Source organism: Sorex araneus, chromosome X (genome assembly GCF_027595985.1).
Source record: "Sorex araneus isolate mSorAra2 chromosome X, mSorAra2.pri, whole genome shotgun sequence".
Lineage (NCBI taxonomy): Eukaryota > Metazoa > Chordata > Mammalia > Eulipotyphla > Soricidae > Sorex > Sorex araneus.
The window spans coordinates 270,213,535-270,225,932 of record NC_073313.1 but is presented as its reverse complement, the minus strand read 5'-3'; the positions used below and the strand labels follow the sequence as shown (position 1 = coordinate 270,225,932).

Here is a 12,398-nt window from a genome sequence, read left to right as displayed (position 1 = left end):
ACAGGATGAGGATATCAGCACACTCTAGTCCGATTTGGGAAGCCATCTGTAGTACTTGGGGGTTACTTCCGGCTGTGTTCAGGGGTCCCTCCTTCGGTGTTCGGAGTACTCCGTGGTTCCAAGGATCAAACTCAGGCCTCACACATGCTAAGTATGCACTCGGATAGTTGAGCTCTCTCTGGTCCGACTTCATTTTACTTTTGACTTGAGGGGGGTCCCACCTGACAGTGCTCAGGAGTTGCTGGACCCTGTGGTGCCAGGGCTCGAACCCAGGCCTGCGCTCCCGCCCGCTGAGGTCTCTCTCCAGTTTTCACATCCGTTTTTAGTAAGCCCGATTCGCTTGCTGCCCTTATTGGAATGCAGGCACTTGCTTCTACCCTACCTGGCCCCTGCAGTTTCGTGTGTCTGGGCTAGACATGCAATGTCCCTGTTACCACAAAACCCCCTTGCCAACACCTGCCTTTTCACACACACTCCCTCCTCCTCCCTTCTGAAACTCCTAGCAACTCCTAATCTGTTCCATTCCTAAAACCTTGTCATTTCAGAACTGTCACATGTGTGGAATCATTTAGCACACAGCCTCTGAAATTGGCCTCCCCTCCCCGCCACCCCCCCCCCCGGAAGGATTCCCTAGAGGTTCATCGCAATCAGCACTTGATGCCTCTTATCACTGGCAGCGTTGCACATGCCCCACCGTCTGTTTCCCCATTCACCTCTTGAACCTTTGAACCTAGGCTGGTCCCAGTCTGGGCTGTTCTGAATCAAAGTTTCTCCGAATTCAGTTGGAAAAGTTTTCCTGTGAATGTGCCTTTACATCTCTAATGGGGGAACCCCCCCCCCAGAATGCTACAGCTATATTATACGGTAACCGCATATTTGATTTCATAGAAATGCAGCCTGCCAAGCTGAGCCCTGAGAGACTGTCCTGCTTCTTACTCCTATCAGAAATATAGGAGTGGTCCGGCTGCTTCGCATCCTTGCCAGCCAGAGGTCTCATTCCTTCCGATTTGATTTGTCCCGATGTGCATTTCCCTGATGGGATGGGAAGTGGTCAGTGACCTGAGCACCTTCCACCTTACACTGCCCTTCTCTGCTCTTCAGGGAAATCTCTTTTCCTATCTTACAGGGATTTTTTCACTGGGTGGTTGGAACTGTTTACTGTGGAGTTGGGGTGGGGTGGGGGGCGGTTCTTTCTATGCCACTGTATGTCTGCTAGTGGAGGAATGGTTTATAAATATTATCTCCCGCTTGCTTTTTCCTTCTGAAAATCCTTCTCTGAATGCAAGTGTGAACTTGGTAAAGTTTGAATTATTTAGGGGTTTTTTTTGCCTTGCTTTTAATGCAAAGTTCTTAGGTGTTTATTTGGGGAGGGGAGAATGAGCCCTGCCCAGTGGTCCTCAGGTTCTCTCTGCTCTGTGCTCGGGAGCCTAATGTGTGCAGACCACGTGCTCTCTCCACTGAGCCGAGCCCAGGAGCTCAGGCCTTGGCCCATGGTGTCCTGCTGATCTCCAGAGCGGCCAGCCTTGCTCAGGGCAGAGAAGGGAGCTTGTGGATGAGGCTGCTATTGGGCAGCATGAAGGCGAAGCAAGGAAACAAACCCCCCTTTAAAAATGAGCTCAGGCAAAGCCTGCAGGAAGGAGTGCTGCTGGGACCAGCTTCTGGGTGTCGGTGATGGAGCAGGGCCTGGCTGTCCATGGTGGGAATCCACCTGGGGTATGGGTGTCTGTATCCTTAACATATCCTTGTCAGGCCCAAGAGAGGGTATTTGCACCCCCGCCTGGACTCAGGAGTCAAACCAGTGTGCCCGTTAGATGCTGTCGAGGCAGTGAGAAGTAGAAAGGCTCAGGCCGGCTGTGAGGGTTGGCTCCAGGTTAGAGATGGGTGGGCTGGACCAGCAACACAAGAGATGCTGCAAGGCACGAGGTGAGCCCGCCCTGAACTGGGGAGCCCCGGGCCTGGCCCAGGCAGAGACACTACCCCCTGCTCCTCCCAGCCCTCCTCTTACCCCAGGCCTAGGAGAATCCTTCTTCTAGAGCACATGGGGGGCTTCCTTGCAGAGGGTGAAGCTTCCTGGCCTGCGTGGAAGGCCTGAGGTCCCACAGGCGTGACGGGGCGTGTAGATCTCCGGGCACAATTAGCTCCACGAGAGACGGGCCCTGCCTTTATCTGTCTCCAGTTCTCTGGGTCTCCCAGAAGCTAATTATTGAAATAAAAGCCGCCTGGCCACCCAGCTGCTGCAAAGGGGGCCCTAATATCTATTCAGTCTGCCTCTAATTATTGGGGTGGCGGCAGCTTCAGGCAGTGAGGGCTTTCCCATCATTAGGGCTTCCCTCCGCCCTCTGAGGTTGCAGTACACGGGAAAGAGAGTGAGATTTTTTTTTCTCAAAGCTGCTTCTCTCTCCTTTGCTTTCTACCCTGACATCTGTTTGTGGGAGCCTTTGGCCAGCTAGGTTGTATGTGACAAGGGTCCCTCGTGTCTCCTCCCCAAGGGACCTGGCAATCACTGCAATTGCTGCATCTTACATATGTCTGGCTCTGATGGGAGGACTTAGTGTGTGTGTGTGTGTGTGTGTGTGTGTGTGTGTGTGTGTGTGAGAGAGAGAGAGAGAGAGAGAGAGAGAGAGAGAGAGAGATTGAGGAGGAGGTGCTGTGTGTGTATGAGAGTGTGTGTGAATGAGTGATTATGTAATAGTGTGAGTGAGTAAATGTGCATGTGAGAGAGTGAAAGAGAGTATATGTGAGGAAGCATATGAGAGCATGTGTGTGAGGAATAAGAAAGTGTGTGTGAGAAAGAGGGTGTATGTGGAGAGTATGTATGAGATAGTGTGTATGTGAGAGAGAGTATGGGAGAGTGTGTGTGAGAGAGTATGGGAGCATGTGTGTGAGTGTGTATTAGTACATGAGGATGTGGGTGTGAATTTGTGAGTATGTAAAAGTGTAAATGTACATGTGAGAGATAGTAAATGTATGTGAGGAAGTGTGTGAGACTATGTGTGAGAAATAAGAAAGTGTGTGTGAAAAAGAGGGTGTGTGTGAGTGTATGAGAGTCATTGTGAATTAGTATATAGGAGGATGAGTGAGTAAATGTGCATGTGAGAGAAAGTGTATGTGAGTGTGTGAGAGTGAGTGTGTATGAGAAAGAAGAAAGTGTGTGAGAAAGAGTGTATGTGAAAGTTGTGAGGGAATGTGTGTAGGATACTGTGTGTGTGAAAGAGTGTGTGTGTGAGAGAGAGAGTGTGTATGTGTGTGTGAAAGAGTGTGTGAGTGTGTGAGAGTGTGTGTGTGAGAGAGAGAGTGTGTATGTGTGTGTGAAAGAGTGTGTGAGTGTGTGAGTGTGTGTGTGAGAGAGAGAGAGTGTGTATGTGTGTGTGAAAGAGTGTGTGAGAGAGTGTGTGTGTGTGAGAGAGAGTATGTGTGTACTTGTGTGCGTGGGGAGGGGGGCCTGAGAGAGGTCCTCCTCAGCAGCCTGCACCAGCTCTCCTACCCTGGATGTCAGCCGCAATCCATGCTCCGAGGGAGCTTCACTCTGAAGCTGCTTCCCTCCTCCCGGCTGCCTCTCTCCCTCCCTATCAAGTGCCACCTTGAGTCTGATCCATGACCAGTCTCCCATCTGTTCCAAAGGAGGAAATATTGAATAGACCTGGCCTAAAATGGAAGAAAAGGTTGTAAAAGGATTAGAAATGGGGCAAATAACATCGGCCTGCCCCTGCTTGGTGAGCCAGGAACCAAGCGTTTGGGGACGGGGCTCGTAATTCTCAGCAGCTGTAGGGCCTTTGCTTTGAAACCAGTGTCCTGTCAACAGACTTGTGGTGATAAGAGAATGCGGTCAAGCCCCACGCGTCAGGATGGATGACACATGGCTCAGCCTGGGGACCTTGTTTCGGAGGACTTGGTTCGCTCCTGTTAACGCTGCTCTTGACTGGAGGCTTCTAAAGTTTGACTTTCACAAATTCTATTCCTCCCCCATGATAATGATGGCAAACATGTATTGATCCCAGGTGTGGCTCAGAGTTCATCTGTTCAGAGACGTTCACCAGCTTCCCTGGCCTCAGTCTGAGCCTGTCAGATTGTTCCCTTTTCCTGACGAGGAAACTAAAACTGAGAGTCTTGAATGACCTGTTCAAGATCACACAGCTGTGTGAGCGCAGGCATAATTCCCAGCCGAGCTGCCTTTGACGTTAAAAGTGAATATATCACAGACATGGGCATAGCTCAGGGAGTAGAGTACATGCCTTGGAGTGTGAAACTGTGGGTTTGATCCCAGGCTCTGCATGAACCCAGAACACCACCGTGTATGTGCCTAGGGCCACTGCCAGCACCTGAAGCGATAGCAACCACCAGCATAATAAATAAAAATAAAACGACTACATCTAAGCAATACCTTTTATCGAGTCTTAGCTGTGTCTTTTGCACATTGCCTAAATCAAACTACCAATATTTTACATTATGAACACTGGTCAGAAGGAACAAAGGAGTTGCCAATCATCGTACTCATTCGTTGATTCATTCATCATTCTTTCAAGATGAATAAATAAACTCAGCAAGACACTGGGGTCCCTCCGGCGGCCAGGCCTGCCTCCAGGTGTTTTCCCCACTCCCCTCTGCCCCTGGGACACAGATTGGGCAAGCACTGCAGGTACTGCTCAGATTCATGACGCCATTGGTTTTGAATTTATTTTTGGTCGTTTCATATTTAGAAACCTTTTAGTCATGTCAAAATTCTTGCGACCCCTACCTCCAGTTATATGACCTCCAGTGGAGTCACTGACACAGTTGAAGCAGTGAGGCCATCGTTAGCTGTTGCACTTGGATGGATATGCCCCACGGAGGTGGAGAGGCCACAGAATTAATCCCAGGATAGTGTGCGTGAGCCACTGGAAGGGAAAGGGGTCAGGTCAAGAAGAGCCAGCCTGAGAGCACAGAGGGTAACGCACTTGCCCTGTAGGCAGCCAACCCGGCTTCAATCTCCAACATCCCCCTGGTCCTGAATACCGTCAAGAGTAATTCCTGAGAGCAGAGCCGGGAGTAACCCCTGAGCATCGCCACTTGTGGCCCCCAAACAAACAAAAGATCCATCTGTGTTGACCCCCCACTGGAACTGACATCTCCCCTGGCTGTGTCTTAGGGTGCTAGCACTCCAGGGGTGTGTGGCCTCGGCAGACCTCACTTTTTATCTGTAATTTGCAGATAACCAGAGCACCTATATCAGAGGATGGAAGTGAGGATTCAAATGTTATCACATATAATGGGAAAAGGAAGCACGTGATAAACGAAGCCACTAAAACTAACAGCATCTCAGTGATTATTTTTTGTTTAGGGCCACATCCAGAGGTGCTCAGGGATTACTCCTGGTTCTGCACTCAGGGATCACTACAGGTGGGTTTGGGGGGACCCTGTGTGGTGCTGGGATTGAGCCCAGGTTGGATGCATGCAAAGCAAGCACCAAACCCGCTGTACTATCTCTCCAGCCCTCAGTGATTGTGTTTAATACCCTTCTGCTATGAATTAGTAGTGACTAAAACTAACAGTAGCAAGTGCTAGTTGCTTGTTTGCTATTGTTATTGTGTTCAAGGTGGTGATGGTCACCTCAAGGGACAAGTTGGAGGTGACAGGCCAGAGGTCACAGAGTCCATACAGCAGCCACCATAAACCCTCATCAAAATCAGACCGCACGGTGCTTTGCCCACCGGCCAGATGTCAGCTTACAGAGTCATCATCTGCCTTTATTTTAAGCGAAAAAGAATTAAATTGGAGCTATCACAGCATGTGGCTCTTCATGCAGTCGTGGTTTTGTGAATCTTATTCCCGTTGTATATGCGTAAGCATACTCACTCACATCAAAGACAGGTGACAGCACAAGATGTTTTCAGAGGTGCTGGAGTTAGAAAGCCCCCAAGTGTGAAGGACAGGCTTGGCCACCAGCCCCTCCGGCCCTCAGAGCTCCCCCCAGCACCTGTGGTCAGGAGCCCTGTGCCACAATGGGGCACTCAGAGCTGTGGGTTTGGGCCTGAGTGAAAGTATCCCAGTTCCGTGGCTCCTGTCCCCTGTGCATTAGCTTCCATTTGGAGAGTCAGTCCCCAGAGTGCTACTTATCTGTCTTGATTGACACTAGTTCCCACCCTGAGCCATCTCTGCTTCTATTAATGTCAGCTTACTCACTGATGCACCTCATGGCCTCGGGCAGAAGAGACAGTCTGGCTTCAGGTCAAGGTGATGAAATGGGGATGAAGGCTAGAGAGAGCTCACGGGAATAGGGTGGGTGCTTAACCTGCTGAAGCCCCAGCTTCAATCCCCTAGTCCCCTGAGCAGCACCAGGAATGGACCCAAGACATCCCCCACATGCCCCCGAGATGGGGGTGAAATAGTTGTCTTATGTGCTTCATGGCTGCTATGAGGCATGAAGAAAATCACACGTGTTTTCCATCTGTAGCTATGAGGAACCGCCTGAACTCATGAAGTCATGGAGAAAAGGCTACAATAGCCCCTCTGGGTCCGTGACAAATGCCCAGAATACTCAGCAGCGACCTTAGCTGTCCCCAGCCACGCTGAGGGATAGGGTTTCCCAGGCCAAGAGCCGAGGACTCGTCCACGTGGATCTCCAGCTCTCCTTAGCACAGCAGTCAGCACCGGAGCATAGCTCAGCCGTGTGCCCGAGAACCTCTCAGACTGGGAGAGGAGAGCATCCTGGAGGCTCAGGGTAGCTCAGAGGTGCCTGAGCAAAGGCAGAACTTTGAAGCCACAAGCCCTCAGACCCAGATGCACTCATCAGTGTGTTATGCGTGGCCTGCAAAGTATTTTGAGTTATTTTGGGCAGCATTTAAAAATCATACGTACTCACTCCAAGTCCAAATTCTAGCTTGTCTTAGAATCTACTTGTGCTGTCCTTCTCCCCAGAGGCACCCCCGGAGCACCCCCACCCTCTCGGAGAAGCCCACCCTCCCCTCCCCTTCCCTGCTGAAACTCGAGACTCAGGCCCCAGGTGGATCACAGACCCACAGACCGTGCCCTGTGTTTGCTCTGTTAGGAAAGTTGTGCAGTGGAGGCCCATATGGCTCAAGAAATGAAAACAATGAAAAGAAGATTTTGTCTATCAAAGCACACACACACACACACACACACACACACACACACACACACAGAGGTCCCCATACTCTGTGGCAGAGACTCTTGGGGCCCCGTGGCTGGGGGCGGGGCTGTATTTTCTGCTTCTAAGCCAAAGGGAGGTGTGTTGAAGGGTCCGGGCTTTGCTCGCAGCTCTGAGCTTTCCTGGGATGTCAGTGCAGGTAAGAGCGTCCATTGGGGGGTTGGGGGGAGACGAGGAGATACAGTCAGGAGGAGCTACTCTGCCCTGGATCCCCAGCAGTGCCCAGAGCCGGGGCCAGAGCAGGGAGAAGACTTGGCAGATACAGCTCCGGGAGGGACCTTGGTCAGCACCGCCCAGCTGGAAGGACATTTGGGGGATGTGAGATGTGGGGGGTCTCCACGGCCATGCAGGTGGGGAGAAGCCACTGTAATGGGGTTCAGATCTGCCTCTGTTATCACGCCAGGCTCTGAAGCTGCGTTTCCTCTTCTGCCGGGTAGGGACTTGCCCTCTGTCCCATGGGTCAAGCACCGTGGCTGTGTCCAGGGCCACTCCGGCTGTCTCAGGGCAGGGGCCACCAAGCAGGTGAGGCCCGGCCCTGGGGAGCTCACAGGTGAGGGGCGGAGATGGATGTGACCGTCTTGTTTCACCCCTCCGCATCTCCCTCCCAGGCTGGGGATGGCTGTGCAGGTTGGGACGTGTGGGGCTTTGGCGGGGAGATGGGGCGTGCCCAGGTCTCAGCCCAGCCTGGAGCAGAGCTGTTCATTTCACAAGTGTCGGAGTCTGCATCTCGCCCTGTACAAGCAGACACCAGCTCCAGGCTGAGGATAGCCAGCACCAGCAAACCCTGGCCCCCTGCCTGGAGGAGGTGCTGAGCTGCCAGCCTGCGTGAGCCCACCCCGTAGAAAGAAAGGCAGGGCCCTTCTTGACTTTGTGTATCGATGGTGATACATAAAAGCTGCGGGTGTGCTCGGGACTGACTCCTGGCCCTGTGCTCAGGGCTGCCTCCGGCACAGCGAGCACGCAGCCCGTCTCTGAGACCCTGGGCCGCCCCCTCTGCGCCCCACTCATGCCTCTCTGCTCTGCCCGCTCCAGCTGCGGCCGGCATGGACGTGAAGGAGAGGAAGCCCTACCGCTCGCTGACACGGCGCCGCGATGCCGCTGAGCGCCGCCACACGGGCTCGTCGGCCGACAGCGAGGAGGGCAAGGCCCCGCACAAGTCCTACAGCTCCAGCGAGACGCTCAAGGCCTACGACCAGGACGCGCGTCTGGCCTACGGCGGCAGTCGTGTGCCCGAGCTGGTGCCACACGAGGCTGAGTTTGGCCGAGCAGGTGAGGGCAGGGGCGGGCACTCGGGCGGGCACCCTGGGCCCCCAGAACTCAGCACCACCCTCCGCACACGAGGACACGAGGGGCTGTCCGGGCCGTCTGCCCCAGCTCCCAAGAGCCCGGGTGGCCCTGCAGAGCTGGGGGACAAAGGGGACGGCCCCCTGGGGTGGGAAACGGAAGAGGGCCGACATCAGGGGCCGTGCAGGGCTCATCTCTGGTGCTCTTATTCTTCACCTGTGATTCACCCAACAACGTGCGTTAGCAGCTTCTGGGTGTCGGCTGACCTGACGGGAGGGGACGACGCATCTGGGACAGTCAGACCTAAAGCCTCAGGGGCCACAGGCTAGAGAGATAGCCCGGTGGGCAGGGCGCTCGCCTCGTGTGCAGCTGACCTTGGTTTAGTCCCTGGCATCCCAGGTGGTCCTCTGAGCACTGAGCCAGGAGGAAGCCCTGAGCACTGCCAGGTAAGGCCCGTAAACAAAGCTTCAGAAGCGTATCCCAGCTCCTGCTTCCCCCACACTCACTTCCTGCACACAGCCGTCAGCAGTGCACCTCCACCCCGCCCCGGGAACCTACTCAGCATACCCGGCTTCTCCCTGCCTGCTGCCCCTGACTGCCATGGCCCTCTGCCTGGTGCTGCCCCCTGTGGGTCATTCGATGCACTGCAGCCAGCTCCCAAGGCGCGCCTTCCCCAGCCCCGAGCAGGCATTCAGACCTGCCTTGTTTCATCCCCCAACGGGTCTCTGAGGCACCCGCGCTCCTGCCAGGTCCAGCCTGCCAGCACCAGCCCTGCTGGTTCCTGCTCTGAAGCCTGTGTGGTGCTTGTTTGGTGCTGGCAGAGCCCCTGAATCCTGGATGGAGTCAGCTGGCTACTCCCAGCCCCTGAGGGTCCCCGCTCTGCGTCACTCTGTCCCTGCCCAGATGGGCTGTGCTTTGTCACTTGGCTGACTGCTGTTTCACCCCTACAAGCAGCCCCGATGCACCATGCCCAGGCACACCTCGTCCGGCTGGGGCAGGAGCGCTATTGGCCCATTGGCACAGCCAGGAGCGATCTCTGAGCACAGAGCCAGGAGTCAGTCCTGAGCACCTAAACCAGAAAAAAAGACAAAACCTCTGAGCACAGCACACAAAGCTCTTCCGCTCCTTCCAAACTTATGGCTGGAACTCCAGCTCTGGCATCAGGCAGGAGGGGTCCTGAATCCTGGCTTTCTCACCTGGGCAGTGGGAGATGCGGTGCCCCCTGATCAGGGGGTGTCCTGGGGATGGATGACGACTCCAGAGCACTGGAGCAGGGCTTGGCCCGGAGCAGATGCTGCATGCATCTCCTTTCTCTAACTGCCACCTCTGGGTCTCCGTGACTTGAAGAGGAAAAAGTGGCCTCAGCACGCCCCCGGCTTTGTTCGACCATTGCTTGGCTCAGCTTGGCAGGCGCTGGCAAGGCCACCCTAGTCTTAGAACCCATGGAGCGGCCACTTCTCGCCCTCGGAATAGACTGTGAGCCTGAACACAGCCTGCAACAACAGGCGCCGGGGCGCCGGGGACAAAGCGTCTGCCCAGAGCCTCCCTCCCCCTCCCCCTGTTATCAGCAGTGTCACTCTGCTACTGTTGCTATTATTCACTCTGCTACTGTTGCTATTACCGTGAGGGGAGCTCCAGGGTGGGCTCAGAAAGCCCAGGCCCCTACCCAGCTATTCTCCAGCGGCCAGGCTGGTGGTCTGGTGCTCAAGTCCTGCAGTGTCCGAGGGAACAGGGGCGCCCTGGCAGAGCTCAGAAATGTCCCCGCTTGGGTCTCTGGGGTGCCTGAGATAAAATTGGGACCAGCATGCCAGGGATGTGCCTTAGCACCTGTACTGTCTCTCCTGACCCATCATTCAATCCTAGACGTAAGAACAGCAACAGTGAAGGGAGGGGGCTTGGTGGGGGGCTCTGGCCCAAGATCACAGGGCTGGGTGTTGGGTCGAGAGGGCAGTCCCCCCAAAGGGCAGAGAACAGAGGGGCAGCAGGATGGACTGTGCCCTTCCAGTGGCCCCCCGCCCTTGCTCTACTGCAGTCCTGAGCCGTCACTATGCCTGCGAGGCCCCCCAGAGGCTGTTCGCAGGAGAGGGTCTAGCAGGCGGCCCCCAAGCATCCTCGCAGCCCGGTAGCTTCTGCACATGCCTTTGATTTGTCCTGAATGTGGGTCTTGTTCCTTGGGAGGTGTGACTGGCCTCCCTGGAGAGCCAGGACACTGGCTGGGGACAAGCTGGGGGGTATGGAAAGGAGGGTGTGCAAACAGGGGCATGAGTGATGACTGAGGTTCCCCTCTGAGTGTCCTCTGTGGAGGAGAAGAGCTAAAGAGAAGGTCTGACTTGAATACTGTGCTGGGGCTGGAAGTCAAGGAGCGCCATCCATCCTGGGGAGGGCACCGAGCAGGGTCTGGCACTGAAGAGGGTCCCGGGTCCCCCAACCCCTGCCAGGGTGATCACTGAGCACAGAGCCAAGACTCAACCCTGAGCACCAGCAGTTGTGACCTAATCCCCACTGCCCAAAAAGCCACAATCTGGCCTGGCCCAGCTGCAGGGCGCAGTGTGGAGCTGAGCCAGCGGCCAGCCTGGCCTACAGGGGCGGGGGCTCTGGAGGGGGTCCTGGGAGGAAGGGCTGCAGGAGGCAGAGGACAGGGAGGGTACTGGGCATGAGGGGCTCCAGGACCGCCCTGTGACTGACCAGCATGGGCCGATCTCAGGCAGTGCCCACAGCACCCCTTGCCCCTGGGCCAGTGTTGGGGTACTGTAGTGGCCCCTTCAGCAGACGCAGGGGAGGGGTCCCGACTCTGCCAGGCCCTCTCCACCTCCCAGAGGTGTCCATCTGTGCAGCTCCTTCCCTGAAGCCTCTGCTCGGTGCCCGGTGGGAACTGCTGAGTGCTCTGGGGCCCTCAGTGCTCCTGTTCCTGCTGAGACCCTGTGCCCATGTCCCAAACCCTCACCCCTGCCTGTGCCCAGTGAGCTCTGCAAACGCAGACGCCAGCCCTGGCTCCCCGCTGCCTCCCGGGAAAGGCCAGCTGGAGTAGTGTTTCCCTTTCCCAGGCCTGGTGCTGGCACCCCCGCCCGTCTCCCTCGCACCCAGGGCTCTAGTGGGGGCGGTTAGACGTGTGGGACAGTCAGGACTGGGGCGAGGAGGTGGTTGCCTCCAGCCCTGGCAGCACCGGCATCCTGAGCCTCACTGGGCTGGGGACAGCCCGGGACCCAGCAGCACCATACCCTCGGGCCTGGCGTAGCTGCCCCCTCTGATTATCTGAGATGCCCAGGAGTGCCCTCAGCCCCCGCCCCAGCCAGCACTCGAGAGATCCTTCCTCGGCCCCCAGCAGAAGAACCTGGGTAGGTCGCCGGCCTTTCGGGACCTCAATCCCACGGGGCGTCAGAGCCGTGCCGGGATGGGGAGCCCCACAACACCTAACCCGGCTCCCTGCACTTCCCCCAGGAGCCAACTTCAGCCTGCGAGAGCTGGGGCTGGGCGAGGTGACGCCCCCCCACGGGAGCCTCTACAGAACCGATGTGGGCCTCCCCCACTGCGGCTACACCCTGGGCGCCAGCCCCGACGCCGAGCTGTCCCCCGAGCACCCTGCACGCCTGTGGGGCCGCAGCACGCGGTCAGGACGCAGCTCCTGCCTGTCCAGCCGGGCCAACTCCAACCTCACGCTGACCGACACGGAGCACGAGAACACGGAGACCGGTGAGTGCGGCTGGGTGCGGGAGGCTCAGGCTGTGGACAGGACACTGCCAATGTGACTGTCCGTGCCGTGGCACAGTGGCCGAGGACGGGATGGGGCAGCGCCTGCAGGGCCATGGCTCTCCAGGGCCGTCCATGCAGCAGACGGATGCCCGAGGCTGCTGCTGGGTCTCTGTCCTCGGGGCTCCATGTCCACGGTGCTGGCCTGGGCATTCTGCAGCTCACAAGCATACTCTGCGCATGTGTGTGTTGGGAGTGGGTGGGGGGGTTACAGGTTCAGGGT

General features: G+C 56.3%; 1 protein-coding gene across 6 annotated transcripts in view; it reads left to right on the top strand.

Annotated features, from left to right (window-relative positions):
- Positions 1 to 12,398, top strand: part of TENM4 (teneurin transmembrane protein 4) — a 708,342-nt gene that overhangs the window by 363,103 nt on the left and 332,841 nt on the right. For all 6 annotated transcript variants that reach the window (XM_055123102.1, XM_055123103.1, XM_055123101.1 and 3 more), the window contains 2 exons: positions 8,177 to 8,413; positions 11,867 to 12,118. In XM_055123102.1, the coding sequence (XP_054979077.1) occupies positions 8,188 to 8,413; positions 11,867 to 12,118 (478 nt within the window). In that variant the 5' untranslated portion in view covers positions 8,177 to 8,187. The remainder of the gene's footprint in view (positions 1 to 8,176; positions 8,414 to 11,866; positions 12,119 to 12,398) is intronic.